The following is a 22,447-nucleotide window of genomic DNA, read 5'->3' as shown; positions in this document are numbered from 1 at the left end:
TTTTTTTTTTGCATCTGGCCCTCGGCCCAAAAAGTGTGGACACCCCTGGTTTAAAGTTAAGGTTTGCCTGTATTTTTTTTAAGAAGTGTCACTGTAAACTCAACTCATTTTGTATACAGTTAGGTCTGTCACAGATAGGTAGTAATCTATACTAGTAAGCATGCATTAACTAACACAAACCATTTCCACTATACACACAATTTAGATGCCGGCTAAAATACACCAAATGTACTTTTTGTGTGGATACTTGACTGTTTTGTGTGATTAGAAATGCTCCATTGTTTTCAGCAAAATAATTTTTGCTGTTTGTTTATTTATTTTATTCAGCTTAACATTTCATTATTCAGTTTAAGATTTAAAATAAATCACACCAGACTGTGTTGCAAACATAATAGTTTATTTTGGTTAATAGTTTAATAGTTTAACATAATAGTTTATTTTATATATATATAGCGGTGTGTGTGTGTGTGTGTGTGTGTGTGTGAATGAGTATATGGGTGTTTCCCAGAACTGGGTTGCAGCTGGAAGGGCATCCGCTGTGTAAAACATATGCTGGATAAGTTGGTGGTTCATTCCGCTGTGGCGACCCCTGATGAATAAAGAGACTAAGCCGAACAAAAATGAATGAAAATGAGTGTTGAAAATGATCTACACTCCAAAAATAAGTAAATAAATATATAAGATGATTAAGAAACTGTTTCATTTTAGTTTTGGACATGAACTGAAAAGTTGCATTTGTCCATTTTTGACCCCACAATGTCTTAAATCGACCCATGTTTCTTTTTTATGGAAAATGTGATATTGAGAGGTCCTGAAATTACTTCATAAAAACACAGAAGTGATTCATTTGGCTTGGTTTCATGTTTTAAACTCATCTTTAATGACTTTCCACTTCTTTCCACATGCCATCAAATGTAGAAATGCCACATAACAACTCAATTTAAAACACTGGCCACTTTTAAACTGCATATAAAGATATAAAATAAAAGCTGTAAAGTGTAGAGATAAACACATTCCAATAAGGAGAAAATTCACATTCCACAAAGCAGATTTCAGAACTGTTGATCAAATGACGAAAGTCTAAGATTAAAGTAGGTCACCATTTACTCACCCTAAAGTCTTCCTACATTTAAATAGTTTAAATGCGTTAAATATGTCTTGCCAATGCAAAATACAGTGGAGCCATACATTCTTAGAAATACAGGTTTTAAAGGCGTCACTGATGGCTTACTTTCAAAAAGTACACATTTGTACCGTCTGTAAAGGGTCAATATTAGTACTTTTACATTTCAGGAGGTACTCTTTTATACTTTGTAAGTACAATTCTTTAAAACATGTATACCTGCTTTTATGCTCATCCTAATACAGTACTGTTTATCGTGTTTGTGCTGCAGATACAACACACATTTTTTTATTTTAAGCATATACAACTTTTTTTTTGTACAATTTTACACGTCTATAATACAGAATTTTACTTTACAGTATGTTTTTTTTACTTCTATAAATGTTCTTCTTTTCTCTCATGTGTATGTAGTATGTAGGTATTTACACAGAGCTCCTGAAAACTACAACAAACCCTGTGTGTGTTTGTCACACATTAGCATATAAAGCCCATGATTTCTCAAAGCCTATTTTAAGGTCAGAAAACATATAAATGAATACAAAGGCAAGATTGACCAAAACTAATTTTCACCAAGAAGCTTAGAGATAGTGTTTTCACAGTAAAATATTGCATCATGCTTTGGAAAAAACGCTGACGCATTCAAAAGTCGTGTGATGGCAAGGACTTGCTTCTGATCCTGGGCATCTTGGATGTGTAGACGATCACAGCGCAAATTATAGCAGTAATGGCCACCATACACCCAGCAACGACAGCAAGGTTTACATTCAATCCCAGATTCACAGTCACCTCTGAAATGTATAAAAAAGTTGCAGTGGTTAACACACCAGTTAAGGATACAATCATGTTAGTAAATAAGAATGAAGTTATGCTGTCTTACGTGATGGGCTCCTCCTCAGCCGTATGGGTCCCTGGGAGATGATGTGATTGCTGGTCTGGAGGGGTGCGTCTCTTTTGTTAATGTTGTGTGAAGGTGGGGCAACGGTGCTGTTGATGCAGCCTTGAGAGCAGCGAGTGTTGGGAACGCCTACCTCACATACGACGATGGAGCAGCTGATGAACACCTACAGATGAGCAGGGGGAGAGGAAGAAGACAAAAAGCCAAGAGACAATATGAAAGTTCGACAATGTGAGAGTTCAACAGAAATGTTTAATTTCACTTATAAATATGTGCTTGTATTGAAGATTTTAGTTCAAGGGTGTCCAAACTCGGTTCTGGAGGGCCTGTGTCTGGCTGAGTTTAGTTCCAACTTGCTTCAATACACCTGCCAGGAAGTTTCTGCGGCCAAAATTGCCTACTACATGGTACACTCTCAGAAATAAAGGTACAAGAGGTATGTCACTGGGGTGGTACCTTTTTCAAAAGGTACATATTTGTACTTGAAGGGTATATATTGGTACCCCAAAGGTATATATTAGTACCAAAAAAAATTCAAGAGGTACACTCTTGTACTTATTAGGTACTAATGTGTACCCTTGAGGTATTAATAAGGATCCTTTAAGTACAAATATGTACCTTTCAAAAAGGTACCCCCCAGTGACAGCTCTTGTACCTTTATTTCTGAGAGTGTAGGTACTGCTTTGAATTTAAATGTACTACTCGTCTGTTACAAAAGTATGTTCTATACAGTATGAATGTGAGTAGTATGAAAGGAACTCGGATGTACTACATACACCATTTGGTCATCATCACGTGACCTAGTTGACATCGTTAGTTGCGTCAATTCACTCTTATTCATGAATTCTCTCGTTGAGGATTATGGGATGTTGTAATGTGTATCCAATGCGCACTTCAGAATCTTGGCGGAAGTGGTTGGTCATCCGAGTACTTCTTACATGCTGTTTTTGAATGCTACTGTATGAATTCGGACACAGTACTCGACTCGCATACTGCTTTTAGCTTACTATATAGTATAGACTTATGCGATTCCAAACGAAGCCAAGTATATCTAGTAAGAGCTTGATTAGCTGGTTCAGGTGTGTTTGACTAAGGTTGGAGCTAAACTCTCCAGGACACCGGCTCTCTAGGCAGAGTTTGGGCACCCCTGGCTTAGTAAGGGCGTACTGACACTATGCTATCCGAACCTTGCCCAGGCCCGTTTCCTGGATCGTTTGTGAAGTGTAAGTGCGCTAAATCGGGCTCAGGCACGATCCCGAAGGACTAAAGCGATATAACTAGGGAAATCTCCACTGTGCTGAGCAAGAGCGCTTATTGAACAGTGCAGCATCGATGACGTAAGTGTGCCTAGGCACGATTGTAATGTGAGTGCGGGCCGTCTGGGGAGACGGGAGGGGGGACAAGCGTGATTTGACCCGGTTCGAAGCAACTGTACATAGTGTGAGTAAGCCCTAAGTCCATATCAAAGTGTTTAAGTGGAATTGTTTCATTTGTTGCTTTTTTTTCACATCCCGTAATGCATAATTGATTTAATTCACCTGCAGTTTGACTGTCAGGTGATCTGACCAATAATAATCTGTGCCCCTCTCACTGTCCACCATGTTGGTTCAACATACAAAAACAGTCTGACAATTCAATTGTAGTATAGCTAGAAACATAAGCAATTAACATGACAAAATAGTTTAAATGTGCTCGTGTGGGCAACTCAGACTGAAGGTAGCCAGAAAAGTTTTCCTAAACTTAGAGTGAATGAAATGAATGTGTTTGTGTGGAGGGCATCACCATCAACTGAATGAACCATTCGAAAAGCAAGGACTCTAGAATAATAAACAGTTTCTTTCTGTTTTTGCACCACATAACTTTACAGTAGTTTATAGAGGTTAAAGTTATTGTGCAGTATTGTCATTTAACTCATATACTGTACATAGTCTGGACTAAATGGGACTCTAACCTGGTCTTGAAACCCAGTGAATTTGAAAGCCGCTATTTCAAACTCAACGTATGGTGTGTGACTTGAGAAAAAGTGAACCGTTTCATCCATCTTGCATCTGAAATAGGAAGAAGCACTTGATTATTATTATTTTGCCTGGTAACTGATGAGTCATATTGTGTACCATTTATATGGTTAGATGTGTGAATGCTCGAATGTGTTTGTAGAATCTCACCCATTGGTGATGATGGGATAGGAGACCGGGTAATTGGGAGTATCAAAAGGCGTAGCCATACAGGACTCAAGAAACAGCTCAGTGTTTGGGACTGGATAGTCAGGCTCGATCTTCATGTAGATCATATCTCCCACATTATACTCAAGAGGGAAGGCACTTGGATCAGTCATGTTTTGGAAACTGTTAGATGGGTAAAACTCAAAGTGATAGTTCATTGTGCCATAACTCTTTTCTGAGACTTTGATTGGAGACTTGTGAATATCAAACTCCTGTGAAACGTCTGCGTTTTTCTGGTACACGCACATAATTTCAATTTCTATGTTGTTATTTCTGATTTTAATGTCCTGGGGATCGGCAAATGTGGTGACTTTATTCTTAAAGATGAGTTCGTTGTCTGTCACCTACAAAGAAACAGAAGATTTGATATAGTTAAGCTCTGGAATTTACAGGATCTGGATGTTGTTGTTAATGTTTTGTAAATGCTTCACCTCTAACGTAGTGCCACATCCATCAAGAGGTGTGCTGGCGTACACATCAGTACTGTTGGAGTAAAGCTGGCAAGACGGATCTATCAGTCTCAGTTGGTCACCCCTGAGGTTTTGGATGGAAGATCTCACTATTGTGACTGACATTGAGTTTGCTGAGCAGGTTACATGTGCCACGGGTTCTGTAAAAATATAATGGTGAATGGCATGCAAACACAATCTTTTAAAAAGCTGATTGCTTTTATGGAAGGAGGAATAAATGTGTGGTGCAAGATGAGTCATCAATACTTGAACGTAGAGTATTTGTATACAATGTGTCTTTTCATAGAAATAGACTATACATTTGAGTCTGATTTACATACCTTCACTAATGACCTCTGCAACAACACACCTCATCTCAGACTGGTAAATATCAGACCTTACAACAGAAAGATTGTTGTCAATAGTCATAGCATGAGGTTAAAGTTGTTACACAATTGAAAGGACATTGACTTTTTGAAGCATACATGTATTGTCCTTCTGCAATGAAGCAAAATGGAAAGTGTTGACCATAGTTTTCTTGAGTTGGTGTCCAGTTAATCACATATTCCCCAGTGGTAGTTTTGGTCTTTGTGCTGTTTAATGGTCCACTAATGATGACATCAATAATTCTGGATGGCGAAAACAACAACAAGAAATAAAAACCGAGAGACAAATAACATTAGTCTTTTTTTAATCCCTTTTTTATTTCTGGCACAAATGATTATTGTAGCATGCATGGAAGAACCAGGCAAGGGTAGTGTGCTAATATGCAATTCCAAGTTAAGTTGCAGTTTAGTTCAGTTTCATTTTAAACAAGCCCAAATACGCCTTTTCCCAAAATACCTTGAAAAAGATGCAACAGCCTTCACTCTGAACTCAAACTGATGATTTACACGAGCCTGCAAGAGTTCTCCATGTTGAGGTGTTGGGTAGAAGAACAGTGGCAGATATTGACCCTCAACACAAGATGGTGCTAGACTGTCAACTAAAATGCAGGAATAGTGTTAATTTAAATACACATATCAATATAATTTTGAAGCTTAGTGTACAAACCTTCCAAACATACCTTGAAGAGAAAACTGAAGAGGAATTTTGCTCAGTGGTAAAATAGTTGGTGCTTTCAATGTTATCATGGTAGTTGTAGGAGTCATTATAGGTGCTTCTGTAAGGGTTGTTTGTGTTGTTGTAAGAGTTGTTTCAGTTATTGTAGGGGTTGTTGTGGGTTCAGGTGTTGTCGTGGGTGCAGGTGTTGTTGTGGGTTCTGGTGTTGTGGCTGCAGGTGTTGGAGGATTTATTGTGGTGGTTGTTGTGGGTTCTGGCATTGTCGTTGGTGCGGGTGTGGGTGTTGTTGTAGGAACTATTGTGGTGGTTGTTGTTGGTTCTGGCATTGTTGTTGGTGCAGGTGTGGGTGTTGTTGTGGGTTCTGGCGTTGGTGTGGCTGCAGGTGTTGGAGGATTTGTTGAGGTAGTTGTTGTGGGTTCTGGCGTTGTTGTTGGTTCAGGTGTGGGTGTTGTTGTGGGTTCTAGTGTTGTTGTTGGTGCAGGTGTTGGAGGATTTATTGTGGTGGTTGTTGTGGGTTCTGGCGTTGTTGTGGGTGCAGGTGTTGGAGGATTTGTTGTGGTAGTTGTTGTGGATTCTGATGTTGTTGTTGGTTCAGGTGTGGGTGTTGTTGTGGGTTCTAGTGTTGTTGTTGGTGCAGGTGTTGGAGGATTTATTGTGGTGGTTGTTGTGGGTTCTGGTGTTGTTGTTGGTGCAGGTGTGGGTGTTGTTGTGGGTTCTGGCGTTGTTGTTGGTGCAGGTGTTGGAGGATTTGTTGTGGTAGTTGTTGTGGGTTCTGGTGTTGTTGTGGCTGCAGGTGTTGGAGGATTTGTTGTGGTAGTTGTTGTGGGTTCTGGCGTTGTTGTTGGTGCAGGTGTTGGAGGATTTGTTGTGGTAGTTGTTGTGGGTTCTGGTGTTGTTGTGGCTGCAGGTGTTGGAGGATTTGTTGTGGTAGTTGTTGTGGGTTCTGGCGTTGTTGTTGGTGCAGGTGTGGGTGTTGTTGTGGGTTCTGGCGTTGTTGTTGGTGCAGGTGTGGGTGTTGTTGTGGGTTCTGGTGTTGTTGTGGCTGCAGGTGTTGGAGGATTTGTTGTGGTAGTTGTTGTGGGTTCTGGCGTTGTTGTTGGTTCAGGTGTGGGTGTTGTTGTGGGTTCTAGTGTTGTTGTTGGTGCAGGTGTTGGAGGATTTATTGTGGTGGTTGTTGTGGGTTCTGGTGTTGTTGTTGGTGCAGGTGTGGGTGTTGTTGTGGGTTCTGGCGTTGTTGTTGGTGCAGGTGTTGGAGGATTTGTTGTGGTAGTTGTTGTGGGTTCTGGTGTTGTTGTGGCTGCAGGTGTTGGAGGATTTGTTGTGGTAGTTGTTGTGGGTTCTGGCGTTGTTGTTGGTGCAGGTGTGGGTGTTGTTGTGGGTTCTGGTGTTGTTGTGGCTGCAGGTGTTGGAGGATTTGTTGTGGTAGTTGTTGTGGGTTCTGGCGTTGTTGTTGGTTCAGGTGTGGGTGTTGTTGTGGGTTCTGGTGTTGTTGTGGCTGCAGGTGTTGGAGGATTTGTTGTGGTAGTTGTTGTGGGTTCTGGTGTTGTTGTGGCTGCAGGTGTTGGAGGATTTGTTGTGGTAGTTGTTGTGGGTTCTGGTGTTGTTGTGGCTGCAGGTGTTGGAGGATTTGTTGTGGTAGTTGTTGTGGGTTCTGGCGTTGTTGTTGGTGCAGGTGTTGGAGGATTTGTTGTGGTAGTTGTTGTGGGTTCTGGTGTTGTTGTGGCTGCAGGTGTTGGAGGATTTGTTGTGGTAGTTGTTGTGGGTTCTGGCGTTGTTGTTGGTGCAGGTGTGGGTGTTGTTGTGGGTTCTGGCGTTGTTGTTGGTGCAGGTGTGGGTGTTGTTGTGGGTTCTGGTGTTGTTGTGGCTGCAGGTGTTGGAGGATTTGTTGTGGTAGTTGTTGTGGGTTCTGGTGTTGTTGTGGCTGCAGGTGTTGGAGGATTTGTTGTGGTAGTTGTTGTGGGTTCTGGCGTTGTTGTTGGTGCAGGTGTGGGTGTTGTTGTGGGTTCTGGCGTTGTTGTTGGTTCAGGTGTGGGTGTTGTTGTGGGTTCTGGTGTTGTTGTGGCTGCAGGTGTTGGAGGATTTGTTGTGGTAGTTGTTGTGGGTTCTGGTGTTGTTGTTGGTGCAGGTGTTGGAGGATTTGTTGTGGTAGTTGTTGTGGGTTCTGGTGTTGTTGTGGCTGCAGAAGTTGGAGGATTTGTTGTGGTAGTTGTTGTGGGTTCTGGCGTTGTTGTTTGTTCAGGTGTGGGTGTTGTTGTGGGTTCTGGTGTTGTTGTGGCTGCAGGTGTTGGAGGATTTGTTGTGGTAGTTGTTGTGGGTTCTAGCGTTGTTGTTGGTGCAGGTGTTGGAGGATTTGTTGTGGTAGTTGTTGTGGGTTCTGGCGTTGTTGTTGGTTCAGGTGTGGGTGTTGTTGTGGGTTCTGTCGTTGTTGTTGGTGCAGGTGTGGGTGTTGTTGTGGGTTCTAGTGTTGTTGTGGCTGCAGGTGTTGGAGGATTTGTTGTGGTAGTTGTTGTGGGTTCTGGTGTTGTTGTGGCTGCAGGTGTTGGAGGATTTATTGTGGTGGTTGTTGTGGGTTCTGGCGTTGTTGTTGGTGCAGGTGTTGGAGGATTTGTTGTGGTAGTTGTTGTGGGTTCTGGTGTTGTTGTTGATGCAGGTGTGGTAGTTGTTGTGGGTTCTGGCGTTGTTGTTGATGCAGGTGTGGTAGTTGTTGTGGGTTCTGGCGTTGTTGTTGTTGGTGCAGGTGTTTGAGGATTTGTTGTGGTAGTTGTTGTGGGTTCTGGCGTTGTTGTTGGTGCAGTTGTGGGTGTTGTTGTGGGTTCTGGTGTTGTTGTGGCTGCAGGTGTTGGAGGATTTGTTGTGGTGGTTGTTGTGGGTTCTGGCGTTGTTGTTGGTTCAGGTGTGGGTGTTGTTGTGGGTTCTGGCGTTGTTGTTGGTTCAGGTGTGGGTGTTGTTGTGGGTTCTAGCATTGTTGTTGGTGCAGGTGTTGGAGGATTTGTTGTGGTAGTTGTTGTGGGTTCTGGCGTTGTTGTTGGTTCTGGTGTTGTTGTTGGTGCAGGTGTGGGTGTTGTTGTGGCTGCAGGTGTTGGAGGATTTATTGTGGTGGTTGTTGTGGGCTCTGGTGTTGTTGGTGCAGGTGTGGATGTTGTTGTGGGTTCTGGTGTTGTTGTTGGTGCAGGTGTTGGAGGATTTATTGTGGTGGTTGTTGTGGGTTCTGGCGTTGTTGTGGCTGCAGGTGTTGGAGGATTTGTTGTGGTAGTTGTTGTGGGTTCTGGCGTTGTTGTTGGTTCAGGTGTGGGTGTTGTTGTTGGTTCTTGCGTTGTTGTTGGTGCAGGTGTGGGTGCTGTTGTAGGAACTATTGTGGTTGTTGTTGTGGGTTCTGGCGTTGTTGTTGGTGCAGGTGTGGGTGTTGTTGTAGGTTCTGGTGTTGTTGTGGCTGCAGGTGTTGGGGGATTTATTGTGGTGGTTGTTGTTGGTGCAGGTGTGGGTGTTGTTATAGGAACTATTGTAGTGGTTGTTGTGGGTTCTGGCATTGTTGTTGGTGCAGGTGTGGGTGCTGTTGTGGTTTCTGGTGTTGTTGTGGCTGCAGGTGTTGTAGGAATTATTGTGGTGGTTGTTGTGGGTTCTGGTATTGTTGGTGCAGGTGTGGTTTCTGGTGTTGTTGTGGGTTCTGGTATTGTTGTTGGTTCAGGTGTGGTTTCTGTTGTTGTTGTTGTGGGTTCTGGTATTGTTGTTGGTGCAGGTGTGATTTCTGGTGTTGTTGTGGGTTCTGGTGTTGTTGTTGGTGCAGGTGTGGTTTCTGGTGTTGTTGTGGGTTCTGGTATTGTTGTTGGTGCAGGTGTGGTTTCTGGTGTTGTTGTGGGTTCTGGTATTGTTGTTGGTGCAGGTGTGGTTTCTGGTGTTGTTGTGGGTTCTGGTATTGTTGTTGGTGCAGGTGTGGTTTCTGGTGTTGTTGTGGGTTCTGGTATTGTTGTTGGTGCAGGTGTGGTTTCTGGTGTTGTTGTGGGTTCTGGTATTGTTGTTGGTGCAGGTGTGGTTTCTGGTGTTGTTGTGGGTTCTGGTGTTGTTGTTGATGCAGGTGTGGTTGTTGTGGTTACTGTTGTAGGTTTTGTTGTTGAAGTTGTTGAAGGTATTGTTGTAGGTGTTGTTGGAGATTTTGTGGTTGTGCGTGTTGTTGTAGGTGTTGTTGGAGATTTAGTTGTTGTGAGTGTTGTTGTAGGTGTTGTTGGAGATTTCGTGGTTGTGCGTGTTGTTGTAGGTGTTGTCGGAGATTTTGTGGTTGTGCGTGTTGTTGTAGGTGTTGTTGGAGATTTTGTGGTTGTGCGTGTTGTTGTAGGTGTTGTTAGAGATTTCGTGGTTGTGCGTGTTGTTGTAGGTGTTGTTAGAGATTTTGTGGTTGTGCGTGTTGTAGGTGTTGTTAGAGATTTTGTGGTTGTGCGTGTTGTAGGTGTTGTTGGAGATTTTGTGGTTGTGCGTGTTGTAGGTGTTGTTGGAGATTTTGTGGTTGTGCGTGTTGTAGGTGTTGTTGGAGATTTAGTGGTTGTGCGTGTTGTAGGTGTTGTTAGAGATTTTGTGGTTGTGCGTGTTGTAGGTGTTGTTAGAGATTTTGTGGTTGTGCGTGTTGTAGGTGTTGTTAGAGATTTTGTGGTTGTGCGTGTTGTGGTAAGTGTTGTTGGAGATTTTGTGGTTGTACGTGTTGTTGTAGGTGTTGTTAGAGATTTTGTGGTTGTACGTGTTGTTGTAGGTGTTGTTGGAGATTTTGTTGTTGTAGGTGTTGTTGGAGATTTTGTTGTTGTGCGTGTTGTTGTAGGTGTTGTTGTCTGCTTTGTTGTGGATGTTGTTGTAGATGTTGCTGCAGCAATAACACTGCGTCTGTTTCTGATGAAACTGATTGGAAATCTTTCCACTGAAGGTTGATCGGTGTAGGACAGAGTTATCTTGCGAATGGGGAAATCCTCCAGTACCAGCTCAAATGAATAAACTCCAGGGACCAGGGTTTGTTCATAGGACAGAGAGCAGTTATTCTACATTTTAAAGAAAATAAAAACTTTTATGAAATAACTAATATACATATATGTTGTAAATGCTGTGTAGAAATCAGACTTTAAAACGAAGCTTTTGTATTAAGCATATATAACACTTGATTTCAGTTTATTTTGCAATGATAACATCAATTTACAACATCATAACAATCAATTGTAAAACTACATCCTTATGGGAATGGATTTTCTCAAGCTTTCTGTTTCTCACTGTACTATTTCCGACATTAATCCCATAATGGAAATTTATTTCCTCCTTGAATTTAGTGGTAAATAGTTGCTTGTCATCCAATTTCAATATCAACTATGCAGGTTTTAAGAAATGGTATGTTAAGTTAGGCCCAAAAGAAATATAGATCGTATTGTCACCATAACAATGAAAACTAACTTTATGTTAAGTGTAGCATAAAGAATGGAAATTTATGGACCATGTATGGCACCTTGTGGCACTGTATATTGAATTTGTGACCAAAATTATACCTCTTAACTTGATCTAATGTAATACCTAAAATACCAATATCATTATGAGATTATCCAAGAGACTTTTGTAGTTAATTGTATCAAATGCAGCATTGGGGTTTATTAACAATATTACAGAAATGCCACCACAATAAGATAGAACAAGACGTTAGTAACTCTAATGCTATAAAATGGCTGAAATCCTGACTAGAATTCCATATACATTTGTACACTTTCATATACATATGTCTATTTTTCCTCACCTGATTTAAAGTGAAACCATCAGTTTGGTTGCAGATTCCACATTCAGTGTTTTGTGCAAATCTGCATCTGACCTGGTCATCATCTGGATCAAAGGCTAAAAGGTTGTACCTCCTGGCACAGTTTTGAGGAACTCTGCAACACAAACAAAGTGCCAATGTCATGTACATTTATATTCCTACATCATGTTGAATGCACATCTAGAATTGAGATTTTACCTAAGAAGTGGTAGAGTGGTAGAGATTGGGGATCTGTTAGGCACTAAAGTGTCTGATCTCACTCCCAGATCAATGAAAGAAAAAAGATTCCAGAATCCGGAGTATTCGACTATGTTGTTGATCCAACAGCAACCCATTGACCTGTTGAAATAAATTGGCATTTCATATTTACATTGTTTGGTTGGGATCTATATTGTAAGTGTGTGATTCTGTTATTCCACTTACACTAACTCAAATGGTCTGTTGGTGGATAAATCCTTTGTTATGACTCCCTCAGACTGACACCAGTTGTTTCCATTGGAACTCGAATCTATTGTTCCAATCACGTTACTGACCTCATTTCCACAGTCTCCAGACATGCAGGACCAGTGGTTATACTGGGAACAGTCATTGTAGGCCATCTTGTAGCGAAGTTCCACCTGAAATAATCAATAGTTTAATAAATGACTGAAGTGAGGTCTTGAATGTATGTGGTTGATGTTGAAATCTGCTGGTAAGATGTGCTAACATCTTTATTTAAAAAATACGGCACTGCAGGAAATCAAATTTTAATAGCTGTTGTTTTCACATTCCATGACTATCTAGGGTAACATTCAGTTGCCGTCATGTTCATACTACATAACCATGGATATATACACTAGATATCGCATACGGACCTTGAGCATGCGCCGCCACATTTGTATAGTGCTCCCAGGACAAACGTCATTCAACCGCACTAGTCAAGACTAAAGCCAATGTGAGATGCTGAACTTTAGCGCTGTGTATGGGTTTAGTAATGAGCAAACAAAGAAAACAAAGCACGAAGGCAGAATATTTCAGAGGTAAAATTTAGTTTTTTACGTTCTTGGATGTTACAAACGTTTTTGCTCAACAAGTACTGAGGGTAATACAGTCATTTACTGCCCTACCCATAAGGCAGAGGAGCACCAACTCACAATAAATACTAAGCTTATGCTAGTTTGGTTGAATAAAATAAGCAAACAATGTAAATAAAGTATGGAAACAAGATGCTGCGGTGCTAGAAACATAACAGAGATTTGTTCACAAATGAACCGCTCACTCCGTTAGAATGTGAAGTGACAGCAGGAGAGGGTGTGTGTTTCTGATCATGCATTAGATCAAATTTAACAGGGAGGGAGTGTAATACATTTCCATGCACACAAACACACGCTCTTTGTCAGCTATGCCCATGCGATTACTTGCGATCACATCGATGTAGAAGAGTGATGTAAAATGATAATTTTCGTAATTTAAAAAAATTTTAAGTTTGCATACTGACCACGGCGAAAGCTCCCGATCATAAATATATATGTATATATGTGTATATATCTATGGCTCCAGATGGCCAGTCCCTCACTGCACTAAAGGTGTAATCAGGCCATAAAAGTTAGGCCCGATGGCTAGGGCCAGACGGAATCTACGAACGTTTTTTGCTATTTCTGCAGAGAATTTTGATAAAAGTCTGCAGATTTCTGTGGAATTATTTTGAGAGTATTATAACTGAAACATTAATATATAAAATAGGAAATAATATATTTGTAACTTTTATTTAATGTTTAAAATGCACATCCAATTAGATAAACTTTATTTGGTAAATAAAGCAAGTCTCTCATATAAAATATCTAGTTAAAGACAGAAAATATTACTGTACAAACTGCATTTTACATAAATCAGATGAACATTTTCACATTAGTCAATAATATTACTGAAATTAATTAAAAAACCGAATAAAAATACATTTACACACATTTACTCAAGTAAAAATCTGCAGAATTCTGCTCGCGCAGATTCCGGGTGGGCCTACCAATGGGGCCCGAGTCTAACAGGATTCAGCCCGAGCCCGACAAGCACATTTTGATTGACAGCTTTTTAAAAACCTGAACCCGTTTAAAGCCCGACATTATTCAAATGTGCACATGCACACAGCTCTTTTGCCTTTTTTCATGAATGAGTCATTTATATGTATTTTAACATTATTCATTCATAACAAACGTAGGCTATAGGCCACTTGGAAGCTTGAACAAAGAAATAAAATAAGTCCTCTGTAATATCGTAACGTCTCAGCACTCTGAATAGGCCTAGGTATATACACTTAGCCGTTAAATTGGCCAACGCACCAATAAAAATAAGTCTTTGCTAACAAATTAAATAAATAAAAAACTAAAGTATTTGGCAAAAACTAAATTAACTGGGATTTGTTTTGCCACTTCTCTTCACAATCTGGCATTAAGGCAACGGTGAAGCTGAATAATAAAAGAATAATGCCAACATTAGCCTATATACTCTGTCTACATTTTGCATTTATGGTTTAATTAATATTTAGTTCTAATGTGAAAATCCTTTACTCACCAAAACTAGTCTACGTGTTTTTGTGGAGGAACATCACTGAATCCACTGTAAATGGCTTTAGCGCAGTCCTGTGCTCACTGAGCAGCACTGAACACCCTTTCACTGCTGCTGCTACTGGCCGGGATGCACTACTGATCTGGCTAATTCAGCATGTTTTGGGTAGGATAGTTTGTTCATCTTCCACAAGCCAAGAACATCCATTTCATTTTCCATGACAGTGGTGTCAATGTAGTGACATTTAATGAGTGACATCGTCATCTTCCCTGTCAGCTTGCTGTAAATTGCTTTTTAACGCTCTACCGTAATACGCAGTGTATGACTGGCTGCCGAAATACCTTGGCGGTTAGAATGACCGTTTTTCTTGAACTGGCGGCTGGCCTCGCTGCAGTCAAAATTCAATCTTTTTGACTTCTCCGTCATCATTTGTTTTACCTTGGGATGGATTTTAATGTTATAACAAACGATTTAATTACTTTCTCGTGCCATCAAAATGCATCACAAGACTGTTCATTTACTGCGCAAGCCCAAGCCTGGCCCGACCCCGTCTAAAATTATAGAAATTAAGCCCAAACCAAGGCACAGAACTTCAGCTCTACACTGCACCTTGTTTCCACATTCATTTCAAAGGAGAGCTACCTTGTACTCAAATGGCAGCTCTATTGAAGCTACAAAACAAACACTGACAACTCTGTTTGGCTCACAAACACATGCGGGAACTGATAAGATTACTCAAGATTATGTGCAAGACTAATGCAAACTGCAATAAATATTTAAAATAATCTGCCATTCAAATGATTCATGTGCTGAATGCTGATTCACAGCCAAACAGCAAATAGAAAGGAACGAATGGAGGAAATGTTTGGGGGAGAGAAAATATAGTTGGCGGTCAATAAATTACTTAGCAAGTACTACTGCTGCGGCTAATCAAGCAAATGTGTCTTTGTTTTGGTTTAAATAATACTGTAAAGCTACATTTATTCAGAAATTGTGGGTCACACTTTATTTTGAGAGTATTTCTGTTGAATTTAAGTTACATTGCATCTACATGCCAACTAATTCTGATTAGATTATAAGTAGACTGTTGGGGTTAGGGTTAGTGTAAGTTGACATGTACTGTACTTGCAAAGCTTCTTATTCACCTTATTCTCTGCCGACGAGTGGGCGCTGCCATTTGAATCTCATTCACTTCTATTCATTTTTAGACATTAAAAACTGCTCGTTTCGCTGTTTGATGTTGCAATTTGATATTTTCCTATTATATTATTCTACTTGGTCTGTATAGTCAAGCAAACATTTGTTTGTAGAGCAAGTAGTTTGACCGTTTTCTGCCGTTTATTATTCCTAGTCATTTCTCCCATAGGCGACTAAATCGGAAGTTCTAAGACAATCGTGAAAACAGGCGCACTTCCACATTTTAGTATTAGGTCAACAGTCAGTTAAATGTGTGTTGAAGGAGCAGAATCAACAGATATTAAGCAGACAGTCCACTAATACTCAAATGGACCATCAAAATAAAGAGTGTACAACTCCTTCCTGAACTCTCCGCTGACCTGAATCCCGCTCTCTCATTGGCTAAGAGTTTTCTCTGTGTTTTTTTCCGTCCTGAATTGTAGACATGTTCAGATATTTAGCATGCCAAATATTTCACAGGCAATTCTTTCTGATCACTTTTTGATAAGTCCTGTGGACGAGGAACGAGGAACTGTACACATTTTCAAATTCTTTACAAAACTCAATCGGCTCATCTGAACATTTAAAGAGGCAACAAAACTTGAAATTAATGTGTCGGATAAGAAAGATAATATCTCAAATATGTACTGTTGGCATGCCTTCAAAAACAGGGTTGGGAAACACTGCTTTAAGGTATGTGGTTGATGTTGAAATCTGCTGGTAAGACGTGGCACCTTTACCTTATAGTCGAAATTACTGCCCTTTCAAGAGTTCACACTTAGCTGATGATTGATAATAAAGCTTGTTTGGCGTGCTGTCCCGGGAGAGAGCCCTGAGCTTATAAGATCCTCGAGCCATGGGCTCCCTCCCGTTGCAGGGCGAGAGGGGAGTTTGAGCTTAGGTAGATCTCGATGACTCCCCCTCATGCTTATTTGTAGCTAAGTGTCAGATATGGATGCTGAGAAGATGTGTACTCAGAGCTTGGCTAAAAATATTTTGGATTCATTGTTTAGGGTGCTTGTTTTTGAACTGTGGGAGGAAACCGGAGGACCCGGGGAAAACCCACATGATCACGGGGAGAACGAGCAAATCTCTGCACCGAAATGTCACCTGGTTTGGAAGGGAATTAAAGCAGGGGCATTCTTGCTGTGAGGCAACAGTGCTAATCACAGGCCACCATGTCGCCCGTTTGAAAGGAGCGAAAGTACGGTTGGGTGGGGGGGTTACTTCAAGATGAAGATAGGATAATTAGTCAGGAGCTAATGCTGGAACAGCTGTGGACAATCATAAGCACCTGATCCTCTCGAAATTTGTTTCTAAGTAAACTTCACTTACAAAACCAAACTGTGAAACCATCCTGGCTGTGCCAGTTGGCATTTTTATGCAGTTTGCATGTTCTTTCTGTGTTGGCGTGGGTTTTCTCTGTGTGCTCTGTTTTTCTGAATTCCAAAGACATGCAATATTGGATGTACTAAATTGGCCGTAGAGTATGTGTTTGAATGTAAGAGTGTATTGGGTTGCAGCTGGAAGGGCAGTTTATTCTGCTGTCGCAACCCCTGATAAATAAGTGACTTAGCTAAATTAAAATGAATGAATGAATATTATAGGTGAATTTATCTCTTAATTATTCATTTATAATCCGAAAATATGCACATTGGATGTTAATAATTTTTATTGGTAAAATAATACTTTTAATCACTAATGCTTCTAGCGTTGATGTGCTAATCATGTTTATGGGGGCATTTGAGGATTAATCTATAGGGATTAGTACAAGTTTTAGCTCTATTTAGAGCATTTTAAATAAAAATATTAATTCCCATATCATATTTTATGCATATTTTTTGTGGTATATTACAATAAAAATGCTGGATGGAAAATCCAAGATGTATGGAAGCCTGTTTCAAAAATATACAAATCAACTTATTGCAACTTTTTATCTCAGAATCTTTAAGTTTTTATCTTGAAATTTTGACTTTGTTACCCCGGGGCAATTGTTACTTTTCATATAAATGAAAAAGTAGTATAAAAGTATTATTACTAAAATAATATTATGATCGGGAATGTGGCTAAACACACACATATATTTGGGAATAGCCGAAGACATAAGATAAAGATTGAGATAATGAAAGTGATGCAGTTAGATTTATCTTTTACTCTCTTGTTTTTCTTGCTTGAAGGGATGTATATAATAAAAATCATATATATATATATATATATATATATATATATATATATATATATATATATATATATATATATATATATATATATATATACAGATATATTCTACATATACTTTTACTAAGTGCAAACTGTAACAATAAATTGGATGAAGCCGCACCCTCCAACAATGGCAAAGTGGATAAAAAACTGGAATATATGACTACCCAACTTATAGACCTTTTTTAATGTGGTCATGTCATTGGCCCGTGAACATTTCTTGCTTGTTATCAAGCTATTTCATAACTGTAAGAAGAGGCAATTCAATCATAACTTAATGATAAAACAGCTACCATAACATTATTTATCAATATGTGGCTATTTTTGGATTCTCTGAGGCTATAGATATTAGACATGTAAAATTGTTTGTTTTTACATCCCTCAAATGCATATGCTCACGGACTTTTAATTTTCAACCAACCAGCCCAGGGGTTTTCCTAATGGTCTTTCCATTACAAAATTGTTCTATTTAAGATCCGATTTCTTTAAAAACCAGCGATCTTCACTGCCTGATAGATATACGATAAAGTGGGTCTCAGATCTGTTTCTGCACCAGCCTGTTGCTACTTATGGCACTAATGGTTACAACAGTCTTTTATCCTGTTTTACGCTTGAACAACTAAATGAATGCTTAAGTCTATTGAACTGAATGAATTGTAATTACGTTACAACATCGATGCTATAAAAACAACCATGTGAAATTGAAAATAGTCACATTAAGCTTTCACCTGAAGTTCATCATTGGCTTTAAATCTACACTGCTGTCACTAAATGTTTATTCATTCATTATTTTTCTTTTCAGCTTAGTCCCTTTATTAATCTCGGGTCGCCACAGCGGAATGAACCACCTCACTGAATGTTTTGTTCTGTAAAATGTTTTAATGTATAAAAATAATGTAAAAAAAAAAAAATATATATATATATATATATATATATATATATATATATATATATATATATATATATATATATATACATACACAGTTGAAGTCAGAATTGATAGCCCCCCTGTTTATTTTTTTACGCAATTTCTGTTTAATGGAGAGAAGATTTACACATTTCTAAAAAATAATAGTTTAATAACCCATTTCTAATAACTGATTTATTTTATCTTTGTCATGATGACAGTAAATAATATTTGACTAGATATTTTTCAAGACACTTCTATACAGCTTAAAGTGACATTTAAAAGCTTAACCAGGCTAATTAGGTTAACTAGAAAGGATAGTGTAATTAGGCAAGTGATGATGGTTTGTTCTGCAGACAGTCGAAAAAAAATAGCGTAAAGAGGCTAATAATTTTGTCCTGTTTAAAAAAATATAACTGCTTTTATTCTAAAATTCCGAAATTTAACAAACAAGACTTTCTTCAGAAGAAAAAATATTATCAGACATACTGTGAAAATTTCCTTGCTCTGTTAATCATCATTTGAGAAATATTTAAATATATATATTATGATTAGAAGTATTTTTACTTCTCAGAATTGTGAGCGAATGTTTTTTTTTGTTTTTTTTTTGTAGATGGAATTTATGATGTGAAACAAAAGCAAATCGTGTGGTTGGGTAACCGGATTAACCAGCAGATCAACCAAGTTTCAATGAACACTGTGTCAAATGTTGTTCAAGTAATTTCTGAAATCAAGTCAGTAATAAAATGCTTTTAATTAAATTACTAATGCAGTATTACCATTTTACTAATAACCCAACTTAATATCCCCTTAAGTCCTCTGCAATACAATATGAACACAGTTAGTACTTATTATTTTGAAATAAGTACATAAATGGCACTTAAAATAACCAAAGTTCTACTTTTAGTTAATTATATTAAGCCTAAATCTAACTTTTAAAAATAAGTTGGCACAGCTACAAAAAAATCTCAAAACTGCATAAAAATGCATACACTATAAAACCCAAAAAAGATAAGGTAACTCAAACCATTTGAGGAAAACGATTGATAAAAAAAAAACATTTCGAAAACTAATCCTAATGAGTGCTGTGAGCTTAATCCATTTGAGTAAATGAAGCAATCTGAGCACAGTAGAACCTATTAAATGAAGAGAACTTCAACCAACTGAGCACTGTAAAACCCAATAAGTTAAAGCAACTCAAACCGTTTTAGGAAACCGATTGCTACAAACCCTTTGAGTTAAAAAAATTTATCTATGTGAGTATTGTGAACTTACTCCATGCAAGACATAAATCCAGATGTATATAGAGTTCAAGTCAGAATTATTAGCCCCTCTGTATATTTTCCCCAAATTTCCCCACATTTCTAAACATAATCATTTCTAATAACTATTTGTTTTATCTCTGCCATGATGACAGTACATAATAATTGACTAGATATTTCTCAAGACACTAGTATTCAGCTTAAAGTGACATTTAAAGGCGTAACTATGTTCATGAGGTTCATTAGGCAAGTCAGGGTAATTAGGCAAGTCATTATATAACAATGATTTGTTCTGTAGACAATGGAAAAACTATTTTGCTTAAGGGGGGGGGGGGCTAATAATATTGACCATAAAATGGTATTTAAAAATGTAAAACTACTATCATTCTAGCCGAAATAAAACAAATAAGACTTTCTCCACAAGAAAAAATATTATAGGAAATACTGTGAAAAATTCCTTGCTCTGTTAAACATCATTTGGAAAATATTAAAAAGAAAAAAAATCACAGGACTGCTAATCATTCTGACTTCAACTGTATATCCAAGAAGTATATCCATTTAAAGCTTTATAGTTCTTACCTCGTACGAGCCATTAGTGCCCAATCTTGGGTTGAAGGTCATTGATCCTCCATAATATTGTGAGGCTGTTACGGTGAAGGCCAGCAGAAGCCCGGCCAGGAGGAGACATGTGAAAGACATGCTGATGGATACTGACTGTTCACAATCTGAGAACGCCTTTTAACATCTCATGGAGGAAATGTCAGCAATGTCATGATTCCTGCAAAAGGGAATGGTTAAAATTCACAGTCTGGGTAAAGTAAAGAATGGTTGGAATTTAGATTCACCTGTCACGTGTTTGCTGTTGAACTGTATACTCATGATCGCAATGACGCTAAATCTTGAATTTATTAGATATATATATGTATCCATGCACTAAATAGGCTTGCTACGTGAACATCTTATATAATGTGAGAACTGCTTTAACAAAACAGTCTGGTGTCATGGACTCGCATCATTTCATTTTCACACATGTCAGCAGTTGAGTCACTCGCATCAACTCTTTTGACGCTCCTGTCAGCAGTCGTCTTGACTTTTAAACAAGTCTTACTGGTAACACGCCAACCAGCAGAGCTAGATGAGAACTGAATAAAGTGTAACTGGAAACTGATGTTGAACTTCCTTTTAATTCACCCACGGCTCACGGTGATGGAATTTGGACTGGCCTGTTTACGTCAAACACAAATGAATTTCTTAATTAGTTTATTTGTCTTCCCTGTTTTTAATCTGATATTGATATCAAGTCTTATTTTTGATTAATGTATGCATGGTCATGTCCTACACTGTAAAAATTGCTAAATTTTAAACTCTAAATATGCTACAGTAAAAATCTGTAAGTTTCCTTAAGGTTAATAACCCGTAAACTGACTTTCCCAGAGTTCCCTGCATGACACTTGCCTTTTTGTTGACATTATGGCTCTTTTTATTTTTTTTTCTCTCATTATTTATGTACATCTAATGTTGATAAATAGTGTTTATGCATGAATTTAAAATTTATGTGTGTTACCATTATGGTGTTTAGTAATTGTGTGAATGACATCTTCTATACACTCACCCGCTACATTATTAGGGACACCTGTCCAACTGCTCGTTAATGCAAATGTTAATCAGCCAATCACATGGCAGCAACTTAATGCAGTTAGGCATGTAGACATGGGCTGCGTATAAAACCAACTACTACTCAGTAGGTATTTGAATTTCAACATGCCGTTAAGAAAAGCATGTTCTATACAATAGCTGCGTCCCAAATCGCATACTTATGCACTATTCTACATCATTTTGTAGTATAAACAGTGTAAGTAGTGTGTTCACATTGAAACCTTTAAAAATAATAAGTGCACTTTAATTACCCGGATGATGCACTCATTCAGCCGGTAAAATGAAGTGTGTAATGATGGACACTTCACGCACTCAACGACCGAAGGTTTGCTCACGTAGTGGAAGAGGCGGAGCTATCTGGCGCACATGTTGGATAACTTTATTTATTTTGGATAGTGAAACAAAATTCTCCTATGAGAGTGATTATAGCGCCTCCCAATGGTGAATGCGGTTATACTCATGGCAGGTATTATTTGATAATTTGGTTGTTTATTTCACTGATTTGGCAACCGTCAAACGTCATCAGGGAAACGGTTTGAATTTCCGCTTAGTAAGAAAACATTAGTGCTCCATTTGGGACGCCACTACATACATATACTATGCTATTGAGTGTGTAAGTGCATAAGTACATAGTGCATAGTTTATAGTGTGCCATTTGGAACGCAGCTTATATGAATGTGAAAATTATGAATGGTATTCGGACGTACTACATCCACCATTTTGTCATGGTCAGGTGACCTACCTGCGTCAGTTGCGTCGCTTCACTTCCATTCATGAATTCTCTAGTGGGGCATCAAGGGATAGCGCAGCGTGCATGGGATGCGCACTCCAGAATCTCGCCGGAAGAAGTAAGTCATCAGGGCAGTTCTCGCATACTGATTTTCGAATTCTTTGAATTCGGACAAACTACTCGGCTCGCATACTATCCAGTGAGCAGCAGTTCTGTGGGCACAGATGCACTTGTTGATGCCAGAGGTCAGAGTAGAATGGTTCAAGCTGATAGAAAGGCAGAAGTAACTCAAATAACTACTCGTTACAACCGAGATACGCAGAAGAGCATCTCTGTACACAAAACACTTCAAACCTTGAGGCGGATAGGCTACAGCAGCAGAAGACTACACCAGGTGCCACTCCTGTCAGCTAAGAACAGGAAAATGAGGC

At 39.0% G+C, this 22,447-nt stretch overlaps 2 protein-coding genes across 6 annotated transcripts in view; one reads left to right on the top strand and one right to left on the bottom strand.

The window, feature by feature from the left end:
• Nucleotides 1–22,447, top strand: part of golim4a (golgi integral membrane protein 4a) — an 836,478-nt gene that overhangs the window by 67,406 nt on the left and 746,625 nt on the right. The gene's annotated exons all lie outside the window — the stretch shown is intronic.
• LOC147839643 (uncharacterized) lies at nucleotides 857–22,402 on the bottom strand. 2 transcript variants are annotated; one of them, XM_087292758.1, is made up of 14 exons: nucleotides 22,029–22,402; nucleotides 20,210–20,408; nucleotides 11,948–12,141; nucleotides 11,723–11,863; nucleotides 11,507–11,639; nucleotides 5,756–10,769; nucleotides 5,533–5,674; nucleotides 5,175–5,318; nucleotides 5,031–5,086; nucleotides 4,672–4,850; nucleotides 4,184–4,584; nucleotides 3,970–4,066; nucleotides 2,001–2,184; nucleotides 857–1,911 (listed from the first exon to the last, which is right to left on the bottom strand). In XM_087292758.1, exons 2-14 carry the CDS (start codon nucleotides 20,327–20,329, stop codon nucleotides 1,763–1,765), a joined length of 6,954 nt encoding a protein of 2,317 aa, XP_087148884.1. In that variant the 5' UTR covers nucleotides 20,330–20,408; nucleotides 22,029–22,402; the 3' UTR covers nucleotides 857–1,762. The 2 variants fall into 2 exon arrangements, with proteins under 2 accessions (XP_087148884.1, XP_087148885.1); XM_087292759.1 differs by lacking the exon at nucleotides 22,029–22,402 and having other exon boundaries at nucleotides 20,210–20,420.

The sequence above is a fragment of the Danio rerio genome, chromosome 18 (assembly GCF_052040795.2).
Source record: "Danio rerio strain M-AB ecotype USA chromosome 18, GRCz13ab, whole genome shotgun sequence".
Taxonomy (NCBI): domain Eukaryota; kingdom Metazoa; phylum Chordata; class Actinopteri; order Cypriniformes; family Danionidae; genus Danio; species Danio rerio.
This window is presented reverse-complemented; position numbering and strand designations above follow the sequence as displayed.